General features: G+C 41.5%; 1 protein-coding gene across 6 annotated transcripts; it reads left to right on the forward strand.

The window, feature by feature from the left end:
* The first annotated feature begins 1545 nt into the window (after positions 1-1545).
* On the forward strand, positions 1546-14038 carry CNBP (CCHC-type zinc finger nucleic acid binding protein). 6 transcript variants are annotated; one of them, XM_023756157.1, is made up of 6 exons: positions 1552-1704; positions 11371-11502; positions 11605-11721; positions 11850-11942; positions 12109-12310; positions 12952-14038. In XM_023756157.1, exons 3-6 carry the CDS (start codon positions 11619-11621, stop codon positions 13067-13069), a joined length of 516 nt encoding a protein of 171 aa, XP_023611925.1. In that variant the 5' UTR covers positions 1552-1704; positions 11371-11502; positions 11605-11618; the 3' UTR covers positions 13070-14038. The 6 variants fall into 6 exon arrangements, with proteins under 6 accessions (XP_006091378.1, XP_006091379.1, XP_006091380.1 ...); XM_023756156.1 differs by having other exon boundaries at positions 1553-1704; positions 11605-11742; XM_006091316.3 differs by lacking the exon at positions 11371-11502 and having other exon boundaries at positions 1546-1704; positions 11605-11742.
* Positions 14039-14843: the final 805 nt, after the last annotated feature.

Consider the following 14843-nt stretch of genomic DNA (forward strand, 5'->3'; position numbering starts at 1 on the left):
TGAAATAAATTTTTTAAAAAAGCAGAGGCCTTAAGACTTCAACTTAAAATTTAAAAAAAAAAATTAAAGTCCATTTCTTCTTTATGTTGACAATCTGCTAAATGCTTTACAATGACTAAGTAAGCCCTAGTGATTTGAACCCAGGTTTAATACCTGACCCTTAATATCTGTGCTTTTAACTACTTTACTGTCTCTTCACAAACATGACTTCAAAAGCCACACTACCTTGAGGCGGGAAGGATTCAATGAGTTGAAACTAGGGCAAAGAATAGGATAGTCATTAAAGGATAAAATGGACATTGCTGGGATATACCAGCCGACAACATGGGTTGCATACTAAACTCAAGCTGCATTTTAAGTGTGTAAGAGACTATAGTACTTCCAGGACCTTTTAAAGTTGGAGACTGGAGATGACACTTGGTTGTTGTTGTTTTTAATATATTTTATTGATTTCAGAGAGGAAGTGAGTAGAGAAACATCAATGATGAGAGAGAACCTTCGATGGGCTGCCTCCTGCACGCCCCACACGGGGGATCGAGCCCACAACCCGGCACGGGACCCGACTGGGAATCCAGCCGTGACCTCCTGGTTTGTAGGTCGATGCTCAGCCACTGAGCCACGCAGGCAGGGCCTTCCTTTCTTTTTCATTACACGAAAATTATGCAAGACTCTCTAATTCTTTAGTTCGCATTGAACAACTTAAGTTGATGTCATCTTAACAGTACCTATGAATATATATATGCAATCTCTTTTGGAGAAAACACCAGGTCTAAAGGCCAATCAATTCTGACTGTGAAAGCCCAGGCTAGGTGGAGCCCCTAGCACTCACTCTTCCACCTTTCGGTCGCAGGGAACGTTAATAAATATTCTAAACAGAGCACCAGGTTTGTTGGGAGGCGGTCAGCCTCAGCGCCATCCTCTCACTATCTTCGCACCTTCCCCCACCTGGCGCCTTTCCCTGGTCGGCCACTGACTCTGAGGCGGGTATAGGGAACCTACAGGTGAAAGCAGGCAGTCTGGGCGCTGCCCCGGCTCACAAACACTACAACCAACTCAGGGCCTGCGGCCGACAGCCCCAGCCTCTTGTGACATGACAGACCACTTCCCCCTAGACTGATGGACCACGAACTGGGGCCGCCTCTGGAGGCGCGGCCAGGGCAGGGGTCTAAGGGCCGACACTCTCTCCGGAGCCCACGGAGGGGAAGGAGTTTGTCCCGGGCCCACGCTCATCACAGACCCGTCCCCTGGCGTCCCTCCTCGCGAGCTGATGGGACAGATCGCCGAGGCCGGGACACACAGGCTGACCACCCCTCCCCCCGGCCCGGTGGGGCGTGGAATGAGCGAGAAGGCCGCGGGAGGGGACGGCGACCGGAAAGCCGGGAAGTAAGGGCCGCGCGCGCGGAGAGCTGCCGGAAAGACCGAAGGGCGCGGACGAAAACAGCCCCGCGCGGCCCCGTCCCGCCCTCGGGCTGGGCCGTCTTCCCGGCGAGAGGCTCTGATTGGCCGCCCGAGCCGTGCGCACTGATTGGCCGCGTGGGCGAGGCGGCGGAGAGCCGTGCGCAGCGGCGTGTGTGGGGCCGTGTGCAGACCAGCGTGTGGCGCAGGCAAGGACCCTCCTGAAAATAAACAGCCGCTACCTTGCGAGCCGCTTCCCTCGGCCTGCATCGCCTTCTCCGTCGCGGCGGGCCTGCCCAGACGCAGAAGGTGAGGATCGGGAGCGAGGGGAGGGGAAAGCCGCGCTGCGGGCCCGTGTCCGAGGCGGACGAAGAGGGCAGGGAGCGGTGAGGCGGCGATGGCGGCCTCACTCGAGCCTTTTCCGCTGCTGCGTCAGGCGGGAAACTCGGCTGCCCCCGCCGTCTCCGGGCCAAGTTTCCGGCCTCCTGCAGTCGGGGTACCCTCCCGCCCTTCCTTCCGTCCTGGGAAGCTGGCTCCCCGCGCGTCGTGGCCTCTCTCGGGGCGAAGGCCGCACCCCAGGCCACAGCCTTTACAGCCAACGAGGCCCTGGCTCGTGCGCTCTTGGGACCGAGGCTCCGAGCCTTCGAGGGTCTCGGGCTGCGGGACGGAGGGTCGTTTTGGCGGGAACTTCTTCAAAGGAGGCCTTGTGGTGGGAAAAGGCCGCGGTGCGGAGGGAGGGGGATGGGGCTGGGCCCTTAATGCAGGCCACGTGCTGGTGTAATGGGCTGGCGGGCCATGTGCCAGGGGTGCGGGATGGGCCCGGGAAAGGGTCCTGGAGGAAGTCTTGCGTGTAGGGGGTGGTACTCTCCGCCGGAAGGCCCGAAAGCCCGGAATCACACTCTCCATACTGGATAGCTTCCCGACTCTTGAATTTTTATAGCCAAGCCTTAATGGACTTGTCTTACGTTACACTTCGAAAAGGGGCAGTTAAGGCTCGCTTTCACGAATCTACACTATTTAAGTTAGAGGGGCCTTTAAAAAAAAAAAAATCTCGTTACCAGAGGGGAACAAATGGCCAAACCTCCAAAATCATAGCATCGTTCATTGGATTAAGGAAACCGATACTGTTGAATCTAACAGTGAGACGTGGTTAATTAGCGAGCCTCCATCTAGATTTTCCAAACGTGAAAGGCATCGTGGCCCGCATTTGGGTTTTCATGATGTTAATTTTATGACGGGTAAGGATTTTGCTTGTTGCCACATGTTAACCACGTGGCCTTAGACACACGGGGCACTTCCAAGGAAGTGACATCTGGTCGTGGGGGGTCGGGGGGGAAGGGGGTCTTAGAAAAAGAAAACATCGCTCATTGTGACTTCAGATAGTGTGTAAAAGTCTGTTTTCATTTTTTGTTTCTTTTAAGGTGAAGGAGGATTAATTACATAATCTTGCCCCCAAATTTCAAGTTTTTAAAAATAGGTTTTTCTTTTTTCCAGTTGTATGGCCCAGTTTTAGAGAGAAATATAACCAGTTAATTTCCTCATCGCTCTCTCTTTAATCAACTAAATCAACAGCATTGTTCCTTTTTTGCTTAAGCACCATAAATTGCAAGTTAGGATTTGAGGGTTTTAAAAAATGTATGAAATGAAGTTCCTACCTCTTTGCCTCCCCCCCCCCCCCCCCAAAGCAATTATTTTCAAATACTTCTAAGAAATCACCGATCATGGCTTAATCAAACACCTGACACATACATAGGGGCATGCTCTTTAGCTCGTTGAACCTGATTCTTGCCTACAAGGAGCTCTGTGCTGGAATATAAAAGGAATAATGTATTAGATCCCAAGAGCTGGACAAAGAATTTTTCTTTCTAAATTGCAACTCTTGGCAACAGTATTTTTAAAAAAGCTAACCGTAGGAGCCAAATTGGTGGAAAATCAAGGGTCAGTTATTACACCAGCAGTTGAATACCTGGAACACGCAGAGTGATACCTTTTTTAAGGTATCATAAATGGTTTTGTAATGTGATTTTATGACTGTATTTTTTTATCTTTTAAAATCTAATAAGAATATGTGGTATGTAATCAGTGCTTACAAGCAATAGAGCCACAATTCGACTTAAGGCATACCTCATTTTATGGCACGTCACTGTATTGCAGCAGATGTTACGATTTTTACAAATCGGAAACAAGACCCGCCCTGGCTGGTTTGGCTCAGTGGAGAGAGCGGACTGAAGGGTCCCGGGTTCGATTCCAGTCAAGGTCAACATGCCTGGGTTTCGATCCCCAGTGGGTGTGCAGGAGGCAGCAGATGGATGATTCTCATCATTGATGTTTCTCTCCCCCTTACTCTCTGAAATCAATAAAAAAATACATATATATATTAAAAAGAAAAGACCCTCCAGCAAAAAGATTAAAAACACTTTACTGCTGTGATCTGGAACCAAACCTACAATGTATATGAGGTGTTCCTGTAATTGGAAAAATAGGTCTGTTGGTTAAACACTTGACCACAAAAGAGATTTTGCTTTTTCCCCCTGCGGGAGTGAGAGTTTTTTTATTTTTTTAATATTGGCTCCTTTCCTCTTCATGGCCTCCTGACAGTAGGTGGAGAGCCAGGAGACTGATGCCAAGGCATCCTGGCTTGCTATGTGGAGAACTCTCTTTCTATACCATCTCACTTAATAGAACTATTCTGGCAGTGTCAGATGCTGTTGCAGTAAGGAGACTGGAGTAAACTGCACCATTTTCATGTTGTAAGTAAAAAGCTTCTGGAATAAAATGAGAGCTTGTGGCCACCAAAATTCAAGTTGTAAGCCAATGGAGTCTATTAATTAAGAGTATGAGAGTGTAGTGCAGTGATTACCTGGTGTTCCATAATTGCAAATGAGAGCATTAGTGGGTGAAATCAGGTTGCCACGAGACCTGGCTGGGTACGTAGGTTGGTTAGAGCATCATCCCAGTAAGCAAGGTTGTGGGTTTGATAAACGGTCAGAGCACATATAAGTAGCAACCAAAAAATTAACTTCTCTTTGAAATCAATAAATTAAAAAAAATCAGGTTGCCAGTCTTTGGGTCCGTGGTGGCACTCTTTAAGTTATACCTTGAAGGTTAAGAAAATCTGTCTTGGCTTAAAATTCAGGAAAGCTGTGTGATGGTACACTGTGAATAAATTCATTTATGGCTGTGGAATTTTAAATGTAGAGTTTTAAAGTATATTTTAAATTAAAATTTAAGTTAACATGTGCTTTACAGTTACTTGCTATATAGCAGTAATATGCTGTATATTTTTTAAGTAGGGAGTGAATTGGTATATTCTTCCTGTACTTTATTACCACTTAACCCTAGCAAAGGACTCTGCAGAAGACTTGAAATGCTGACTTAAGAACTTTCTAGTTATAAGGCTTTGAGTAAGTCACTTGGTCTCAGATCTCCAGTTTCTTTGTCAGTAAAATGGGAGCAAGAGTACATAACTTGCAGGGTTGTGAGCATTATAGATAACATGTTTATTAACCCTTGACTCATAGTAGATATTTAGCTATTAATTAAAACCCTTCGGGGGTAACGAGAGCAGACAGCAGTATATGTAAATACTAATCAAAGTCATGCAGTAAATGCAGGAACCAGGATAAGAACATAGAATTGCTCCCAGTTTTGTACTTTGTTCTCCATTATTCTGGTCAGAATGCAGGTAATATATAATGTAACTTCCTTCCAGCTTATCATCTGTAGTTTGTTTTTGCTAATAGTCTGAAGTGTTTCAGTAACCTGTAGGAACACTAAACTGATTCATTAGAGCATAAAAATGAGTGGGTACATTCATGGGACTAAAGCTCTGCTATGGTCTAAATGCAATTAGGTCAACAATGTTGGATGAGTCAGGGATAAACCTAAGGTCAAAATAACTAGAGATAGAGCATATTTGAGTATAGCTGTGTTAGGAAAATCATATAAAAAAAAGCTAGCCAGATTCCACACACACTTTCCTTTTGCTACTTTTTTTTTTGTATTTGTGGAGTGAGTTATGGAACTCATTGTTAGTCTTGGGCATGTACTGTTAAGATTTAAGTAGTTTACTGGCTTTGTTCTTAGTACCAAAAATATGGTTCAATTACTAACATTAATGAAGACAAATCAGTATAACCATTTGTGTTTTGATACCAATACCAGGATTTAAATCTTAAAGCCTAGATGAGTGCAAAACCTGTAAAAATAGATCTCTTAGTTTACAGTACATGGCCCCTCACAGTGAATCAATCTTCAATCTTTTCAAGCAGTATCTTGACTGACCTTAGTACTGTTGCCTGATTGCTCTGTGCTCTTACCATCTTTAGGTATGGTTTGTGTCATGAAAATTTGACACACAAAAATCGAAATGAAAACAGGTAATCTGATTGTTGAAAATATGAAGTCATTTATAATTCTCGTTTTTTTAAGTTGGGCATAAATGATTAAATCACATTAAGCCCAAGTCATTAAAAAATATATTTTTATTGATTTCAGAGAGGAAGGGGGAGGGAAAGAGAGAGAAACATCAGTGATGAGAGAGAATCGTTGATCGGCTGCCTCCTGCACACCCCCTACTGTGGATCAAGCCTGCAACCCAGGCATATGCCCTTGACCGGAATCGAACCCAGAACCCTTCAGTCCGCAGGCTGAAGCTCTATCCACTGAGCCAAACCAGCTAGGGCTATAATTCTCTTCATTCCATTCTGGAAGTAGACTTGATGAGATGGGAGAGTTGAGTATATGCAGAGTTAGCTGCTGTAAGCCTGCTATATAGACATTAGACTGAGCTCTATCTACTTTTAAGCAGTCTAACTTAATTGGGGGAGGAATGGAAAAGAAACTATATAAGCAGAGGACATAAACCCTTGCAGTTTTTAAAATTTAGAATCTATTAAGCACTAGACATCTAGCAACAATTCTCATCACAGATCAGTTTTATCATCCTTTTCCAAATAAGGACAGGAGAGGGAGAGGGGGTCAAGTGCCTGAGGTAGTAACACAGCAAGCAGATCCTTAAGCTGGGTCAGATGGTTAATCCGGAGTTCCTTATGGTCCCCAAATCTTGCTTTGTACGGATTCATTGGTATAGATACCGCTCTGATTTTTAGCAGCAAAAGGAAGAAAATATATGCTCTCCTAACTGCCTGACAACAGTGAAAATAACTGTATTTTGTCTTATAAGTTAGCATGTATGTGTGTTTTGTAGCATCCTGTAAAATATTACTGAGGCTGTGAATTCTTGGAGTAATAGGAAGACCCTCGGTGGTAGGGGTCCTGGCTTGGCTGCTAACTTTCTTAGTAACATGGAGTGAAAAGTTTCTGTTACATAGGAGATTTTATTTGATAGTCTGAAATATTCTTGAGTTTAGAGTGGTGGTAGTCCATCCTTAATGGGTACCTAATTGAAAAGACACTGTTGCTTTAAACTAGCAATTTTTTAGCTGGTGTACCCTAAGAATTTTTATATTTTTTATTGATTTCAGAGAGGAAGGGAGAGAGATAGAAACATCAATGATGAGAGAATCATTGATTGGCTGTCTCCTGCACGCCCTCTGCTGGGGATTGAGCCCACAACCTGGGCATGTGCCCTTGATCGGAATCAAACCCTGGACCCTTCAGTCCGCAGGCTGAAGCTCTATCCACTGAGCCAAACCAGCTAGTCCCTGAGAATTTTTAAAACATGCAATACCTGACTAAATTAGTATATTTTTTGGTGTGCTGCAGAATTTTAGTTATTTTACATAACTTATTTTACATGTGCCATTAGTTGAAAAAGGTTGGAAATTGCTGCTTTAAACTAATGGTACAGTGACTTTTGATAGCAAGAATTTAGGTATTTTATTGTCAGTACTCAATTAGATTGGATTGGGTCTATACAAGAAACACAATTTGTTTCATTTAGCAAATGACTGTTAGGCCTTACACACACACACACCCCACCACCCCTGGCCAAAAGCAGTTAAAATACCGAGTTATATAACTACTAAAGGATAATCATGGAGTGTTGTGATGATTCAATAATGCATTACTTGGTCTCTGACCTAAAGGAATGTGATGAAAGGCAAATATAGTAGTGCCATCAGACAGATATTAACAAACTGTCCTGGGTCTTAATAGGAAGGAGAGTTCCAGGCTGGGAGATGTCAGATTTTTTTATAGAGTTGGCATTTAAGTTGGCCCTTGAAGGTTGGAAAAGGTTGTGACAGGTGGAGGGGGCAGAGGCAGGACAGTGCAGCAAAATTCTAGCCAAGAGCAGTCATAGGCCTTGAGAATCACGAAGCCTGAAGTCTCAGTTCTGTCTTACTTTACTGTCTCTAGTTTTCCTAAGGAATAGCATGAAATTCTTTTTTTTTTAGAATATATTTTATTGATTTTTTTTACAAAGAGGAAGTGAGAGCGATAGACATTTAGAAACATCGATGAGAAACATCAATCAGCTGCCTCTTGCACACCCCCTACTGGGGATGTGCCCGCAACCAAGGTACATGCCCTTAACTGGAATCGAACCTGGGACCCTTCAGTCCGCAGGCTGACGCTCTACCCACTGAGCCAAACCGGTTAGGCTAGCATGAAATTCTTTAAAGATCTGTTGGCTAAATAAAATCTGTATTTGATCATTAGGATAGGGGACACCCCCCCCCCCAGGATAAGCAGCATGACTCTAAAGTGGTCGACAACTGGTGGTCCGCAGACCACTGTTGGTCGTGAGGTCTGAAAGGTTGGCAACTGCTGCTCTAAAACATATTAGGAATAAGGAAGGAAGATACATTACAAGGGGCTGAATGAAAATGTAGACCAGCTGATTGGCTGTGTTTGAGCCAAAGGGGAGAAGGCAGGTTGCATACACATTACCTGAGCCCCACTGGGATGTGCGCTACTGATGATAGGTCTCTGGAATATTAATGAAATTAATGTTTTCTTTACCTTTAAGATTTAGTGGGTTTATTTAGTTATTTTTAATATATTTTTTATTTCAGAGAGGGAGGGAGAGAGAAATATCAATGACGAGAATCATTGCTTGGCTGCCTCCTGCATGCCCCCTACTGGGGATCAAGCCCACAACCCAGGCATGTGCCCTTGACTGGAATCAGACCCGGGGTCCACAGACTGACGCTCTATCCACTGAGCCAAACCGGGTAGGGAGCTAGTGAGCTTTTTCAAAACCTTAATTTATGTGAGAATAAAATTTGTTGATGTGAACAAAAACATCTAAAACTAGTTTCAGTGTATAAAGTTCTGCTTTTGCCACTGAACTGTGCATGTCTGTTTTGCAGAAAAGTTTAATTGCAATCTAATTGGAGAAATACTGCTTTTCCTAAAATTGTAGTTCATAGAGAAATCACATTTTGACCAACTTTCAGTTAGGAATTAGGGTAGGAGGAAGTAGAGTGTTTTGTTCATCTGAAAGTGTTACTTTAGCTAATTGTCTGCTCTCCAAAATACTACTTTTCCTGTCATTTCTTTTTTCTCTGTTCATTTTGGATCTGGGTTCCATGAATGGAGAAGAAAAAAAGTTCATGAAAAACCTACATATAGGTTAATCGGTTATTGAGTAGCTTAATTTTAATATTTCTGTGCAGAAAGTAAACCTAAAATTTTAACTACTGATTTTATTCCACTGACAAAAATCTGATGATTCATTATAACATGTTTTATTTGTACTTTACTATTATGAAATAGATTATTTTAAAGTAACAGTCTTAAAGTGGGGATTGCTCAAACTATCGTTTCTTTAGTTTTAAATAGTTTTTTAAAATATGTTTTTATTATTGATTTCAGAGAGGAAGGGAGAGGGAAAGAGATAGAAACATCAACGATGAGAGGGAATCGTTGATCAGCTGCCTCCTGCTCACCTACACTAGGAATTGAGCCCTCAACCTGGGTGTGTGCCTTGACCAGGAATCGGACAGTGACCTCCTGGTTCATAGGTTGACGCTCAACCACTGAGCCATGCCAACGGCCATTTCTTTAGTTTTAAAAATGCATGTTGAATATTGTCATGTTTTCTAAAAGATAGTATCTTGTTTAAATATTAAATTTTAAAATACTTGGGAATTTTCAAATTGCCTGGATTACCTTGTATAAGATAGTGATTGTTTCTGTGCAAGGAACTCATTGAGAGCAATAGGTAAATGTGCTCAAATCGGTCTGACTGTAAATTGGAGAAGATTGTAAACTGCAGTTCATTTTGTAAACTGAGGGAAGGATGAAGTACCATAATCAGCTTTTTTTTCTGTGATCATTTTTATGTGCCACTCATCTTTTCATTCTGTTTTTTCAAGTGGAAATTAGCACTTTACATGATTTAAACTAACACCAATAAAGAAAGCAAATGTAATCTCGAATTTTGCAAAAAAAACAACACATTTTTAATCTTCACTGGCTGGTTTCTTCTGACTAGAAATTTACATTATGTACCTGCATGATTTTTAAATAATGACAAGTGGCAAGAGTTGGTAGAAAGGTTCCTCTGAAAATTTACACTGCATCTGATTGCAGAGTTAGAATAAGTAGACTGACATTTTTTTTTTAAATGACAGTGGAAGTATTTGAAACTCAACATTAGCTTAAATTTTTGGTCACTAGATTTTTCTACAACTTGATGAACCATATATGTACCATGTACTGACTTTTGGTGCTTTGGTGTGTTTGGATGATTTCACTATCCTGTCTGGTTTTTTTTTTAAAATATATTTTATTGATTTTTTACAGAGAGGAAGGGAGAGGGATAGAGAGTTAGAAACATCGATGAGAGAGAAGCATCGATCAGCTGCCTCCTGCACACCCCCCACTGGGGATGTGCCTGCAACCAAGGTACATGCCCTTGACCGGAATCGAACCCGGGACTCTTCAGTCCCCAGGCCAACGCTCTATCCAGTGAGCCAAACCGGCTAGGGCTATCCTGTCTGTTTTAATTGAAACAGTATGTTTTGCTAGATCATGGTGCTTATTATGCTTGGCTTTGAGAGGGTATTTAAAAAACTTGGTGTACCATTGCTTGTCACTGGAATCTAAGAGTAGAAATGTTTATTTTTTATTTTATTTTTTAAACATATATTACTGATTTTTTACGGAGAGGAAGGGAGAGAGAGAGAGAGAGAGAGAGAGAGATAGAGAGATAGATAGATAGATAGATAGAAACATTGATGAGAAAGAAATATCGATCAGCTGCCTCCTGCACTTCCCCTATTGGGGATGTGCCCGCAACCAAGGTACATGCCCTTGACCAGAATCGAACCTGGGACCCTTCAGTCTGCAGGCCGATGCTGTATCCACTGAGCCAAACCGGTTAGGGCAGGGTAAAAATGTTTAGATATGAAAGTATGGCAATGTAAAGGTTACATTATTTTTAGCTAGTTCCTTTTTTAAAAGCTACTATACTAGGAATTTGTCCTGCAACATTCCATTTCCATTTCGTTCCAGGAATAGCCTGTTTATTTTTAGATTGTTATATAAAAAGTATAAAATCCACTTGCTTTGGTAGGAGTTTTGCTTTAAATATAAAATTACAGAAAAATTTGAAAAGAGAAAAATAGAAAAAATATAAGCAGTCTAGTTCTTTAGATGGTATCAGCCAGCATGTTGGTTTACTTCTTTGTTGTTTTTCTTATATTTTTAAAAAATATCTTTTTATTGATTTCAGAGTGGAAGGGGGAGAGAGAGAGAGAGAAACATCAGTGATGAGAGAGAATCATTGATTGGCTGCCTCCTACAGGCCCCCATCTTGGGGTCAAGCCCGCAACCTGGGCATGTGCCCTTACGGAATCAAACCGTGACCTCCTGGTTCATAAGTCGACACTCAACCACTGAGCACCCCAACCGGGATATAAATAGAGGAAATTTATATCCTGCCTTTCTATAAATGTATCTGCTCTGAAGACTCAATCAGCAAGCAAGAGCTCAGTATAACTAGGTACTGTTAGGTGCTAAGGTTACAGAGAGAAATTACTTTTCTTCACCTGTCCCTCACAGAATCCACACTACAACTCCATTGGTTTGGGTTATTCCAATTTTATTACCAGTAAATGACTTCCAGTTGCCCAAAATAAAGTTTACTGGCTTAAAACCATGAAGATATATCCTTTAAGTTGGATCTGGAATGAGGTATTACTAATTGTTTAATGAGTGTTCATTGATAAGCTGAAAATCGCATCACTCTATCACAACTTGTGTATTGATCAATACATGCATAATCTTATTTTGAAGATCTAACTGCAGCCATGAGCAGCAATGAGTGCTTCAAGTGTGGACGATCTGGCCACTGGGCCCGGGAATGCCCTACTGGTGGAGGCCGTGGGCGTGGAATGAGAAGCCGTGGCAGAGGTGGTTTTACCTCGGATAGAGGTATTTTTGTCGAATAAAAAATTTTGAAGTACTAAAATATTCATTAGTATCAAGACTGGTCTAATTTGTTAAATTTTTTTGTTTTTGTTTGTTTCTACCCAAAATAGGTTTCCAGTTTGTTTCCTCATCTCTTCCAGACATCTGTTACCGCTGTGGTGAGTCTGGTCATCTTGCCAAGGATTGTGATCTTCAGGAGGATGGTAAGTATTTAACACTTCTCATATCCTTCTAGAACTTGGAGAGGTGAGCATGCACAAAGCATTGGAAAGATTTTCCACTCTTGAGGTTTCCTATTGTATGCTTTAAAACATAGCAACATTTTATAAAGGTTTTATAGTCTTGGTCTGCTTCTTTTTCTTATTGTTGAAGCCTGCTATAACTGCGGTAGAGGTGGCCACATTGCCAAGGACTGCAAGGAGCCCAAGAGAGAGCGAGAGCAATGCTGCTACAACTGTGGCAAACCAGGCCACCTGGCTCGTGACTGTGACCACGCAGACGAGCAGAAGTGCTATTCGTGTGGAGAGTTTGGACACATTCAGAAAGACTGCACCAAAGTGAAGTGCTATCGGTAAGTTGTTAGAATGTTGCTGCAGGAAATGCTCATTGCAGATACTGTTTTAGAGATGAATTTGCTATAAATGGAATGACCTTGTGGATCAGTCAGTGTTTAAAAATAAGAATGGTAAAAGCTTTGAGATGTACATAGCTGTGAAATCCTAGAAATTATTTTGCATAAAGATATAACATCTTGGCCTGTAATTTGGTTTTGATGTTGGTTTATCCCTTTTGGTGAAAATTTTAATTTTGTGGCTTTGCTACACAATTGAGTAGCTTTGTTACCTAATTTCTTCTTGCTTTTAGATCAGGGGTTAATGATAAGACTTAGTGTCATGAGAACAAAAATATGTTGATTCACTTGTCATTGCTTTTTGTTCTGCAATGACTTTATGTATTTCAGAGAGGAAGGGAGAGGGGGAGAGAGAGATGGAAACATCAATGATGAGAGAGAATCATTGATCAGCTGCCTCCTTCAAGCCCCAAACTGGGTACTGAGCCCACAACCCGGGCATGTGTCCTGACTTGGAATTGAACCCTGACCTCCTGATTCACTCAGCCACTGAGCCACACCAGCCCGGGGTGCAATGACTATTTCTTTAGTACGGTTTTACATTTTCTGAACACCATTGTGAAATTCTTTATTTATTTTAGGTGTGGTGAAACTGGTCATGTAGCCATCAACTGCAGCAAGACAAGTGAAGTCAACTGTTACCGCTGTGGCGAATCAGGGCACCTTGCACGGGAATGCACGATTGAGGCCACAGCCTAATTATTTTCCTTTGTCGCCCCTCCTTTTTCTGATTGATGGTTGTATTATTTTCTCTGAATCCTCTTCACTGGCCAAAGGTTGGCAGATAGAGGCTACTCCCAGGCCAGTGAGCTTTACTTGCCATGTAAAAGGAGGAAAGGGGTGGAAAAAATCGACTTTCTGCATTTAACTACAAAAAAAGTTTATGTTTAGTTTGGTAGAGGTGTTATGTATAATGCTTTGTTAAAGAACCCCCTTTCCATGCCACTGGTGAATAGGGATTGATGAATGGGAAGAATTGAATCAGACCAGTAAGCCCGTTCTGGGTTTGTTAAATATGTTCCCATGTAGGAGGTAAAAACCAATTTTGGAAGTGTCTGTGAGCTTCCATAAGTAACTTTAATTTTAGCATAATGATGGCCTTGGGTTGTCTGACCTCAGTCGCTATTAAGTAACATCAAGTAACATCTTTATCAGGCCCTACATAGAACATTCAGTTGAGTGGGAGTAAACAAAATAAAATGACAAATATGTCTGTTAATGTCTATGGGAGGAAAATCGGGATAAATGCCTAAATAGGAACACCTTAAAGCAGCATTGATGCTGGATATGCAGATGGTGATGGCAAAGGTTTAGAACACATTTTTTTGCAAAGACTAAATCTAAAACCCAGAGTAAACATCTATGCTTAGAGTAAGCATAATTTGGAGCTATTCAGGAATTGCAGAGAAATGCATTTTCACAGAAATCAAGATGTTATTTTTGTATACTATATCACTTAGACAACTGTGTTTCATTTGATGTAATCAGTTTTTAAAAGTCAGATGGAAAAAGCAACTGAAGTCCTAGAAAATAGAAATGTAATTTTAAACTATCCAATAAAGCTGGAGGAGGAAGGGGAGTTTGACTGAAGTTCTTTTTGTTTCAAATTTTCATTGATGTATATAGTACAAAATGCCATATTAAAGAAGGGAATGTGGAGTACTGAAAGCTGACAGTTTGGACTTTTCTTTGTGTATTAACTCAGTCATGTCTTCAGTAATGAAATACAAACATAGGCTTAACTACCTCGGTGTCCGTTTTGCACGGATATAGAGAAGATTTAATTTTCTTTCTGTGCCATTGTAATAGTGCCCTTTAGTTCATTGTTGATACTGAACAGTTGTAATACCATTGCTATGTTTTAGCATTTTGTATTTTTCCTGGGCTTTACAAGGATCTGAAATATTGGATTCCTTGTTTTTTCTTTTTCTAAGATCTGATCTAGAGTTGAGATGGACTTTGGAAATCATTTAGCTTAAAGAATTCACTTTATAGATGAGTTAACTAGAAGGTTCATTTGCTTAAATGTATAGCAACCTAAAGCCTAGAACCTCAAGTGTCCTTTCCACCCTATGTCCTCTATTCTTTTTTGTCCCCCCCACTAAATTAAATACAGTTAGTGGCATAATTTCCCAATTTGTTATTTTCTCTCTTCACAGTGTCATGTGATTTCTTGTATCGTGAATTTTTTATCCTTCAAGTGGAGTTTGGTCAATTTGTGATAGTATATCACTGCAGTGCCACGATGTTGGTATGTCAGCTGTGCTGTGTACCAATTCAAACTTTGTCAAATAGTCCAAAGCAGGCAAGAAAGAAGGCATGGCAGGTTCATTTCCTTATGAATACAGTTTTACATGTTTCTCTTTCATTTTTTATTTTTACTAAGCATGCTGTCTCTGATGCTAACTAAACACATTAAATATGTTAATAATCTTGGTTCTACCATAGTATGTAACAGAAGACCTGTTGTCAT

This window comes from Myotis lucifugus, unplaced genomic scaffold (assembly GCF_000147115.1).
Source record: "Myotis lucifugus unplaced genomic scaffold, Myoluc2.0 scaffold_90, whole genome shotgun sequence".
In the NCBI taxonomy this organism is placed as follows: domain Eukaryota; kingdom Metazoa; phylum Chordata; class Mammalia; order Chiroptera; family Vespertilionidae; genus Myotis; species Myotis lucifugus.